The sequence below is a fragment of the Populus trichocarpa genome, chromosome 5 (assembly GCF_000002775.5).
Source record: "Populus trichocarpa isolate Nisqually-1 chromosome 5, P.trichocarpa_v4.1, whole genome shotgun sequence".
NCBI lineage: Eukaryota > Viridiplantae > Streptophyta > Magnoliopsida > Malpighiales > Salicaceae > Populus > Populus trichocarpa.
Genome location: NC_037289.2, coordinates 2,379,588 through 2,391,893, shown reverse-complemented (window position 1 = coordinate 2,391,893; position 12,306 = coordinate 2,379,588). Strand labels below are relative to the sequence as shown.

At 35.1% G+C, this 12,306-nt stretch overlaps 1 protein-coding gene across 1 annotated transcript; it reads left to right on the top strand.

Moving 5' to 3' along the window:
• Positions 1-9,425: 9,425 nt before the first annotated feature.
• On the top strand, positions 9,426-12,053 carry LOC18098816 (cytochrome P450 93B2). The gene is made up of 2 exons (XM_006382567.3): positions 9,426-10,313; positions 11,269-12,053. The coding sequence occupies exons 1-2, from the start codon at positions 9,432-9,434 to the stop codon at positions 11,953-11,955; spliced, it is 1,569 nt and encodes a 522-aa protein (XP_006382629.1). The 5' UTR covers positions 9,426-9,431; the 3' UTR covers positions 11,956-12,053.
• Positions 12,054-12,306: the final 253 nt, after the last annotated feature.

The window sequence follows — 12,306 nt, the reverse complement described above, 5'->3', positions numbered from 1 at the left end:
TTTTCCACTAGTAGAGCTCAGAACAACATTCAACTCCTCTGTGTCAACATCAACAAGACTATGGTTGAAAACACGAAAATTCGAATTTTCTTCTAAGTCAATCGAAGGAGCAACTCGGTATGGTTCAACCAACTCACTAGCTTGAAAGACTTCATGTATCACACTTGTGTCTTCGTTCTTATCCTGAACAACCTCGACACGACCCTTGGGTTTTGTTTTTAAAACGGATAATCAATCAACTCTTGATCGGTCCTTTCTAAAGGAAGGGGTGTATGTGTAATAAACTTGTTGGCATTACTTTGTAAAAACAAAGACGTCGTTTACGTTGCGGTGTCTAGCTTTTGAGTTGATTTCAATGAGACCATAGTGAGGATTTACTCTGATTCATCTGTCAGTTGTGTCATACCAATAGCATTTGAATAAAAACACTCTATTTTGCTCGCTATGATATTGCAGTTCGATGACCTCTTTCAATCTACCGTAATAGTCAACTTCAAACTCACTAGAAGTCGATCCCTTAATACAAACACCGATGTTGTATGTCTTTCTTCCATGCCCATATTCTTCAGTATGAAAGACATATCCATTGACAAAATACTCATTATAGCACTTGACTTTTCTTTTAGGGCCCAGGCTTAGTAAAGACAGTGAAATAGCAGCATTACCTCCCATTTGATAAACCTAGCTTGTAAATTAAATACAACAATAATCAATAAACGAATATTATATAATATTGACTACAATTAATTACATTACAAGAGATAATGAGTTTGTGATAGGACTTATATATGTTCTAAACCATGTGGCAAATTGTTTATCTTGTTATTGAAAGATCTGAGATTCGGTCAGCTGTGAGTTATTGGACAGTAAGTATCGTCGATGTTTCCTGCAAGGTTGTTCCAAATTATATGAGTGTATGGTATCACAAAACATAAATAGTACACTCTTGACAAAGTTTAAGTCGAACATCTACTTACTTAATAAAAGGTCTCAGTTCATCACAGTTAAATAGGACATAATTGTGTGCTTGTTTGAACTCTATTTTAGACAAATATCTTCCCCTCATGACATTTTTAGGTGTGGGTCGTCCAGGATTGAAGAATATTGACAAGTTCTCACTTGAAGGCACTTCACCACCATCATCATGCCGTGGAACATGGTTGATCCTCGTTCTCAAATGAGGTTCGAAATAGTATGAGATAAATGTTGAGATCTCCTCAACAATATAGGCCTCACATATTGATGCCTCAACATGCGCTTTGTTCTTAACCTTTTTTTTTTAAGATTGAACAAGTACCTGCATATATATATATATAGAATTAATAAAAAATTAGCAATTAAAAAAAACAAAAAAAACATTTAATTATGAATTACATAGCTCCTGTAATATCTAACCTCTCGAATGGATACATTCATCTGTACTGGACCGGTCCTCCAACTTTTACCTCAAACGGTAAATGTACGGGTAGATGCTCTATTGAGTCAAAAAATGATGGAGGGAATATTATCTCAAGTTTGCATATTGTCTCGACGATATTCGTTTCAAGCCTTTCAATGTGATCAACATTCAACTTGCTGGAGCATATATCTCTGAAGAAATGACTGATCTCCGTTAGTGCATCCCATATCCCCTTTGGCAAAAAATCACGAAAAGCTAATGGGATGAGTGTTTGCATAAACACATGGCAGTTATGACTCTTCATTCCATATAATCTGCATTCCTCCGTATTAACCAGCCTTGATATGTTCGAGGCATGTCCATCGGGGAAACACGGACTCTTAAGCCATTTGTAGACTAGTAGTTCTGTGTTTTTCTCTAACACGAAGCTTGTTCTTGGTTTTGCTACCTGTGACCCATCACAAACCAACTCCATATTTTTACGGTTACAGAACATCGCTACATCCAATCTAGCCTTGATGTTGTCCTTTGTCTTCCCCTTCACATCCATAACGGTGTTGAAAATGTTCTCAAACATGTTCTTTTCAATGTGCATGACGTCAAGGTTATGGCGGAGAAAATTGGTCTTCCAATAAGGAAGCTCCCAAAAGATACTTCGCTTCACCCAATAATGGGTCAAACCAAAACCAGGAAACTTTTGCTTACCTGATTGGAGACCAAACACAATGTCACCGTACTCTGACACAACATCAAACAATTCAACACCGGAAAGACGCGGGGGTGCAACATCCTTTTCAACTCTGCCAATAAAGAAATCATTTTTGTTCTTTCTATACCTGTGATTCGGCGACAAGAAATGACGGTGACAGTTAAAAAAAGAAGCTTTATCCCCATTTGTTAGCGTGAATGCCTTGTTGTTCTCCATACAGTATGGACATGCTAGCTTTCCATGCGTGCTCCAACCAGAAACCATTCCATAAGCTAGGAAATCATTGATAGTCCACATCAAAGCCGCTCCAATAACAAAATTCTGTTTCCTCGAGATGTCATAACTCAAAGCTTCAGAGGACCACCACTGCATCAACTCATCAATCAACGGACGAAGACAAACATCTATATTCCGCCCCGGACTGCTCGGACCTGGTATGACCATAGATAAAAACATGAACTCCGGCCTCATACACATCCCTGGTGGAAAGTTATAAACCGTCAGTATGACCGGCCAACAAGAATAAGGAGCAGCAAATGACCCCAATGGGTTAAATTTGTCTGTACACAACCTAAGATGCACGTTTCTTGATTCAGCTGAAAAGTGAGGATGCACACTGTTAAAGTGTTTCCAGGCTTCACCGTCAGAAGGATGAACCATCACTCCATCAACCGCATGGTGTGATTGGTGCCATGTCATGTGCTCAGTAGTCCTTGGTGACATGAATAACCTCTGTAGTCTAAGTGTGATTGGAAAGTATCTAAGTTTTTTATATGCCACGAGAGTCTTCCCTCTACCAGTTCTGGGTTTGTAACGGGAATGCCCGCATGTCATGCACTCGGTCATCTCAGCATTTTCAAGGTAGTATAACATGCAGAAGTTAGGGCATATATCAATTTTCTGGTATCCTAAACCGAGGGGTTTCATCATGGACTTGGCAGCATAGAAGTTCTCTTTCAGCCTGTTCCCTTCAGGTAAAATGCTTCTCGCCCATTCAATAATCTTGTCATAACCGACCTCACTCAACCCATGATTTGACTTGATGGTGAACACCTGTGCTACGGCTGATAATTTAATGTGGTTCATGCAGCCATCCCATAATGGTTCGTCAGAATCTTTCAACAGATTAAAAAACCTTGTTGCATCTGCATTAGGTTCTTCTTCTACGATTGGACATTCCCTGACATTACCTTCACTCATTCTCATTGCATCCATAACCATATTCTTGTAAGGATTAATGTTCTCATTTCCAACTTCATGCATGTTGCTAACACTAGAAGTTGACCCAACCACCTGTTCTTCCACGCTCTCATTAGGAACAAATAGTTCTCTGTGTGCATACCAACACAGGTAATCCTCCATGAACCCTTTGGTTAAAAGATGCATCGTTACAACATCTTGATGCAGAAACTTTAAATTTTTACACTTCCTGCATGGACACCTAATACCGCCATCAGTAAAATTCCTCGGAATAGATGTTGCGAAATTAATAAAATCCTGGACACCGTTACAATAATCCATCATCTGCAATTCTTGGGGTAAGTCCCGATACATCCATGAACGATCATCCATGACTTTCATTGAACCTCTATAAAACATAATAAAAATGTTGGTTTTCCCAGACATTATCCAACAAAGTAAAACAACACTTATGTTAAATATTCATTATCAATTATCAATTATCAACTATCAACGTTCATACATACAAATTTATACATATATAAATTTATGAAAATCACAACTTCGCAATAGAATTGATAACAATTAAAAAAGACCCGTTAAACAATCTATTAATTATTTATTTCATCACAACACATTAATTTAATTCGGTGTAATTCAAACAAAATTTCAACAATTTACAAACAAATATAATTTGACAAAATCTAAAACAAACTATAACAACTACAAAATTATACATTCATACTACAAGTTTCTTTGACAAATAACAATCAAACAAGTACATACGTTAACAAAATACATATACTAAAAAAACAATAAAATTCACATTTAAATGTTAAAACTAAAAAAGATAGATTTACTTATAAAAAATGATAAAATCCACAAGAAACGGATATTGTGAACACGTACAAAGTATAAAAAACTTGAGTGCTTGTGTTGAGAATAGTGGAGAGTTGGGATGGGTGGTTGGCTGCAGTTTGGGAGGGGAGAGGTGGGATGAGAAAGAAGAAGAAGGAGAAACAGAGGAAGAGAGTGTCGGCAAAGGGGGTGCGTATATAATGGCTTTTACCGATGGACTCACCGACGGAATATATCCGTCGGAGATTCCATCGGTGACAGTGCCACGTCACTGTACGGCTATCTCGGTTTGAATCCCTCGGTCATTCTGTCGGTAAAATTGTATGAAAAAACTCCACGTCACCACACCGTTTCATCTTTCCAAACAAACCGTATCGCCGACGGAGTTATGCCGTCGGTATATACCGACAGATTTTGAGACGGAATTATTTTCGTCGATAAGAATTATCGACGAAAAAATTCCGTCGGTAATTCCGTTGGTTTTCGCCGGTTTTCTGATAGTGGATAAATTAAAGAACTAAAATGTAATATTTGTTATACAACAATGACTGGTGGACATTTAGAACCACTAGAAATACCAAACTCCATCCTAAACTTGCATTTTTTTGTACGTGAGTAATATTACAGAGGTGGTGTAGAAGTCAAGGAAAAACTTGAATGTTGAAAAGTTGAAAATCAAAACTCAACTATCTTATCATGAAAATTAAACTTTTAGTTTCTTGAAAAAAAATTTACTCACAAAATAACTAAAATTATTGTATCATGTGCATGATGCAATATTTGTGCTGAATTTTCAATTTTGACTTTAATTGTTAACTCTTGAACCTGTCATCGTGGAATCCTAATAGCAATTTTTTAAAACGTGATTGACATCGCCCAGGAAAGTTGATGCACGGAACGGTACTCCTACTTGCACAGATTCTTCATGTACTTTTCTCTCTTCCTAGAACGAAATAGAAGAGAGCGCAAGTACCACACAGCAACAGGGGGGAGAAAACACTATCACATGCAAAGTTAATTATGAACTAAAACACATTATTGTACGAAGCTGTTTTTTTCTTTCTTTCCAAACCACATTAATTTTGTTGTCAATAGATTGTAAAGGGATAGGAGTGCTTTTGTTTTGTTTCATGTCTTGGACCCCAGCTACAACTCAAAAAGAGGACACCTTGAGATGTAAATGTAGGTGGCCGAAATAGCTAAGAGGACAATGCCATGAATAGTCAGATAGCGTAACAGCAATTGTGGTCCAACCATGGCGGCCCTGACGAATCTCAGTGCCCATTGTTTGACTGCAACTGGGGCTTATACAAGTCTCGATGCCTACATGCACATTCCTTCTGACAACTCGACGATCCTCGAGACTTCTTGACCACCATACGTCGTCGTTGAAGAATCATATTCTTGATCTAGAAGAAGGAAGATCAATACCTTGTAATACATCTTTCATATGGTACTTTGGTAGCCCTCTGATGCTGGTAAATGCTTTCGGCCGATAAGGAATGTTTGTTGAGCTACATGTGATATATTCGACCCTTGTATTTAATGACTTCACCTAACCAAGAGAATCCATTACCGTACAGGACTTTCATTGAAATTGCCGATCACATGTTGGAGTTTGCGACCTTGAAATTTATCGATTGTTCGAAGTCAACCAATATTTTATTGATATTTACTAAGAAAATAATAGATAAAAAAACACATGGGATAATTCTTTTTAATTTTAGAGCAGGCTGCACGCGCCAATACCAAACACGCTATAATAAAAATGCATTGGGCCTTGCTAGTACCAGACCTAACATGTCTGGGCTTGGTGTAGTACTAGATCCAATCGTGACTGGATTATTGTACTGTTTTTTCTATTTAAAAAGATACTTATTTAAATTTCTGAGAATCTTCGCATCCATCAAGAGAAATCTTTTGAAGGTGCTAGTCACAAGTCACATTGGTCTACCAAACACTAAGTACAAGCTATCAACCATCTTGGCTAGAGAAAATAGACGAGATTACTATGATAAATTGATTAATCACTACAAGATTTCACGGTTTTACCGACGGAATTTTTCCGTCGGTGTAAGACACATATTCCATCGGTAATTATATTACCGACGGAAATGATCCGTCGGTGAATCGTTCATCGGTAATTTTTTGTCCGTCGGTAAATCCTTTAGTATATTATTACTGACGGAACAGACGCGTCGGTAATAATATTTTTTATTACCAACGGAATTACCGACGGAAATTCCATCGGTAATTATATAAAAGCATTTAAAAAAAATTTATTTTATAAAATTATAAAATAATAAATCAACAGAAATCAACACTCTATAATATATACTCAAAATGCTTGGAAAAAAGAATAAGAAAATCAACTCAAACAAATTTGCAACAAATAAATAAAACAAAAAAATAAATTAAACTAAAAAAATTCATATGAAAAAAATGAAGTTGCAATTGCTAAAAATTTAAAAATCCCTATAAATAAATCAACTAAAATTGATCTCATATGAAAAAAAAAATCTCACAACAACATTTATACAATTATTAAGAACAAAAAAAATTAAAAATAAAATTAAAAACAAATATAGTGAAAAAAATCATGAAAAAAGAAGAAAAAAAAATCTTACCTTAATGTAGTTGCAAGTGAAGCTAAGGAGAGAAAAAAAATCATAAAGCATATTAATTAAAAAAAAACTAAGAAGATAAAAAAAGAAAGAAGAAGAAGACATACCCGAGCATGGAGGGAAAGAGAAGGAGATGAGGAGAGAAAAGAAGAGAAAGAAATAGATATTGATGTTTTTTACATATAGTGAAGAAGAAGAAGAAGAAGAAGAAGAAGAAGAAGAAGAATAAAAAATGAGTCTATCTCTTATGAAATAAGGGGATCCAGACTTTTTATTGGGGCGCATTAGCGATGGAGTTACCGACGGATAATTGAATACTAATATTTTTTAATTATTCCATCAGTAATTCTATCGGTAATATTTAATTTAAATTTTCAATTTTGTAAAACGTTTTCAGAAACCACCAACAATTACCGATGATTTTTTAATCTGTCGGTGATTCCGTCTGTAATATTTAAATGAAAATTTTAAATTAATTTAATTTTTTCAGAAAACCGCCAAATAACACCGACGACTTTTCAATCCGTCGGTGATTTTGTCCGTAAAGAACAACAATTAACAATGCAATTGGAAAGTGAATAGTTCTGGAGCTCTCTGGAAAATACTGACGGAAAATTCCTTCGGTGATTCCCTTTGTAATTGACATGATGAACAGTGTTCACAGTTTACCAACGAATTTACCGACGGATGTTACCGACGGAATTTATTCCATCGGTAATTCTATTGGTAAATCATTAATTTTTTTTCCACTGTAATTCCCTCAGTATATACCGACGGAATATTTTCATCGGTAAAATTCCTCGGAAATTTACCGACAGAAATATTCCCTCGGTATTTCCGTTTGTATTTATCGATTTTCTGATGGTGAATCGATTATTCAATCCGAGAGTTTTTTTTCTCGGCTAATTAAATTTTTATTATATCATATCATATATAAAATGAGGAAAAAATCAAAATCACACTAATGTTGTGCATGGAAATACCACATGGATTATGTAAAGTTGACATGGTTGCATATTTTGCCTACAAGATTAATATTCTAATGGAAATGAGATCAACATGGCAGTCCATGCAGCCAAAGAACTGGAATGTGTGGCAATTGATTAGGAATTTAGTAGTGGATTAATCGAGTTTTCTTTTGATAACAAAAAATATCTTTTACCTAATTTGTATAGCTTTTAACTAAAAAAAATTCTTAAAAAAAAATTATTTTAATGCTTTTCCGAATAAAAAACACTTTGAAAAACAACCACAACTACACTTCTAAACATCCTCTTATCTGGTGTGAATTAAAAGGGTGTTAGAAAATATGGTAGAGATTGCAGTTCAAAATAATTTTTACTCGGAAATGTATTAAAATAATATTTTTTATTTTTAAAAATTTATTTTTGACATCAACACATCAAAACAATTTTAAAATATAAAAAAATTAATTTTAAAATATTAAATATTAAATTTTTAAGAAACATGATATCAATCACGTTTTCTATTAGGATTCCACGATTACAGGTTCAAGAGTTAACAATTAAAGTCAAAATTGAAAATTCAGCACAAATATTGCATCATGCACATGATACAATAATTTTAGTTATTTTGTGAGTAATTTTTTTTTCAAGAAACTAAAAGTTTAATTTTCATGATAAGATAGTTGAGTTTTGATTTTCAACTTTTCAACATTCAAGTTTTTCCTTGACTTCTACACCACCTCTCTAATATTACTCACGTACAAAAAAAAATGCAAGTTCAGGATGGAGTTTGGTATTTCTAGTGGTTTTAAATGTCCACCAGTCATTGTTGCATAACAGATATTACATTTTAGTTCTTTAATTTATCAGACGGGTCAGTTTCGGCCCTCTCTCTTTTTAGATGCTTATCTCTTCCCATGTCACGTATTAGAATTTTAATGGAGTCCATTCCATTTCTTTTATTTTCCTTGCAGGTTGCAGCTGTTTTAGGATGAGGTGGTGTTGGCAAAACATTACAAAATTAGCCAGCATAAAATATTTTAATGTTTTTAATTAAAAATAATTAATACCTTTATTTTTTTCTATCAAGTTTATTATTGTAAAATGAATGTAATTAAAAATTTACGTCATGATTATGAAACCTTGGTTGTTTATATATCAATATATTTAAATAATAAATAATAATATTTTTCACCTATTAAAAAATAGCTAAACACATATCAAATTTCTTTTGTCACGAATACATGCAAGATAGAAAAGAAAAACTTACAACATTAATTAATATATATGAGAAACAATTCCAGCTAAATACTTTGAAAAATAATTTCTTAACATGATTTGATTTAATTGTGAATTATTTTTATTTAAACCAATTAAAAGCTCATGTCTTAGGTGAATAAGAAGAGTTTGAAGGTTTTGAACAGTTATGTTTGAATCAGTTAATAGATTATTCAAAAAGTCCAACAAATTTATTTAGAGACCATCTGAACATAACTAAGTCTAAAGAAATAAAAAATAATTAATTGATTTTCTAATAAAAAAATAATCATTCACCTCATTAATTGATTTTCTAATAAAAAAATAAAGTCAAAATCATTAATTGATTTTCTAATAAAAAAAAATAATTACTAGCACTATATATTCACCTCATCTGTATGCCATATTTGTTCATATTCTAGTTTAGAATTTGATACGCCATGATGCTTGAGCTCATAGGTTTTGCCATTCTGTTGCTTTCAATTTTCTTGATCTTCACAAACAGACCAAGGCATGCCTGTTTTCCTCCAGGTCCCCGGTCTTTACCAATCATCGGTCACCTCCATCTCCTTGGACCCCTAATTCACCATTCCTTTCGTGATATATCTTCTCGTTATGGTCCCTTAATTTTTCTCCGTCTTGGTTCTGCCCCATGTGTCGTGGCTTCCTCCCCCGAACTTGCTAAGGAATTCCTAAAGATACACGACGTCATCTTCTCTTCTCGCGAAATGGATTCTCGAGCCATTAAGCTCCTTACCTATAACTCTTCCTTTGCCTTTGCACCCTATGGACCTCTCTGGAAATTCCTCAAGAGGTTGAGCACATTTGAGCTCTTAAGCAGCCGGGCACTTAACCATTTTCAGCCTGTAAGAAAAATTGAGTTGCAACAGTTTCTTCAAAATCTTCTTACCAAGTCTAAAATCAGTGAGAGTGTTAATGTCACTCAAGAGTTGCTAAACTTATCAAACAACATCATTTCTCAAATGATGTTAAGTATCAGGTGTTCAGGGAGCGATAGCCAGGGTGAAGATGCCAAAACTTTGGCACGAGAGGTAACACAGATATTTGGAGAGTTTAACGTCTCGGATTTTATATGGCTTTGCAGGAACTTTGACTTTCAGGGTTCTAGGAAGAAATCCGAGGATGTACATACAAGGTTTGATGCATTGCTGGACAATATCATCACAAACCGTGAGCTTGAGAGAAAGCAAAGTGGAGGAAAAGTTCAGGCCAGAGATCTTTTGGACATGATGCTTGATACTTTGGAAGCTCAAAACTCAGAGATAGAGTTTACTAGAGATCACATTAAAGCCTTGGTTTTGGTAAGAACGTACAACCTCCTTCCACGAGCAACTAGAGATATTTCTCTTCATTTTTACAAGGCTTTTCCAAAATAACTCCAATAACAGACATCAAATTTCACTTTGGTAGAGAAATTTTTACAGATTCAAATTTCATGGATCCTCCCTGTCTATTCCATCTCCCTTCAGTAAAGTATCTATTTTCCGATGGGTTATTTTATTAGAAGTGACTTAATTAAGGAAAAGGACTCATGAACAGTATGTTGTCACGATATTAATGAATCATTGAGAGAATCTAGTACAAAAAAATGACGCCATAGGGTTAAATTGTGATTTTGTAGAGAATCTAGCTAGTAGCTATCGATTTACATTGGCAATTTTGTACTGTCATTTTATAGCTCTATACTATATTTTTGTAGTCCCAATGCATAAATTCAGTGTATGATATTTACACCTAATTTCACCAGAAAAAGAAATGCACTAAAAATATTTGCCATTTATATAGCCCATTGTTGCCACGTCTACTAACTGTAGTTATGAGTTCTGGTTGGGTTCAACTCAGGCTTTGATTAATTAAGGTTCGTAGATCGTAGATCGAAAGGGTAAATCCAGGATGAACCTAGGTGTTTTTTTTTTCTTTCCTAAAACACAAATCATGAAATGATATCATTAAAAAAAAACTCGTAGCCCGAGGTAGCCCGCCGTGCTGGGCAGGCTCACAACTATGTTGTCGACTCATTTGTTAGATAGGTGGAGATGCGAGTTCCATCCGTTCAGTGAATGAATGGTGGTTTTATTTAAGAAGACACTCGTTAGATATGAGTGGATGCCTCTATGTATTTGATTCTATTTAATGAATGGTACTTTTCAAGGAATGATTTACTGATAAGAGATTTAAGTAAGAACATTCCCTCTAAGATTAGCATTGTATTAAGATTCATACGTGACAAAATCCTTACTGCAAGTATTTTTATAGGATTTCTTAACAGCAGGCACGGATACAACAGCAGCTTCAACTGAATGGGCACTAGCTGAGCTCATAAACCATCCAAAGATCCTTGAGAAAGCAAGGCAGGAGATTGATGCTGTTGTTGGAAACAAGAGGCTGGTAGAAGAATCAGACTTTCCAAATCTTCCTTATCTCCAGGCCATCTTCAAGGAAACTTTCAGGCTTCATCCACCGATCCCAATGATCTCAAGAAAATCAACCCAGGAATGCAAGATCAATGGCTATACAATCCCTGCAAACTCATTGTTATTTGTGAACATGTGGTCTATCGGAAGAGATTCAAAATACTGGACAAACCCGTCGGAATTTGAACCTGAACGGTTTCTAAAACCCAACGGAGATATGTGCAATGAATCTGCTTCGGTGGACTTTAAAGGCCAACATTATCAGCTGTTGCCATTTGGTACTGGCAGAAGAAGCTGCCCTGGCCTTGCTTTGGCCATGCAGGAATTGTCTACAACTCTCCCGGCTATGATTCAGTGCTTTGAATGGAAAGTGGCTGGCTCACAGGGGGAGAAAATCAATGGCAATGTTGCTGTTGATATGACAGAAAGGCCTGGATTAACGGTTCCAAGGGCTCACGATCTTGTGTGCATACCGGTGCCACGACAACCTGACATCATTCAAGCGTTTATAAAAAGTGGTCTCCGTTGATAGCTGAGCTGACCCATTGCTTTGCCAAAAATGAAAAAGTCAAGAGCTGATGGAAAATAACGCAGTGGTAATTAATGTAGTATCGCGTTTTTTTTTTTTTTTTTTCCGGTTTATATGTATAAATAAAGCCATCCTGCACACAAACAGCTATGGTGCAATGGTAGGTTTTGTGTTAGGTGATCCTTTCTTTAAATTATATTGTATTTGTTATAAGGAAAAGTATGAGAATGTTGCTTTCTGAAAAAATAAAAGAATAAATGCTTTGTTGTTCCATAAAAAATTGTGATCATCTATATTTCAAGGTGTATTAAAAGCACAAGAAATTATACTCATTAATGATATTTTTAGTAC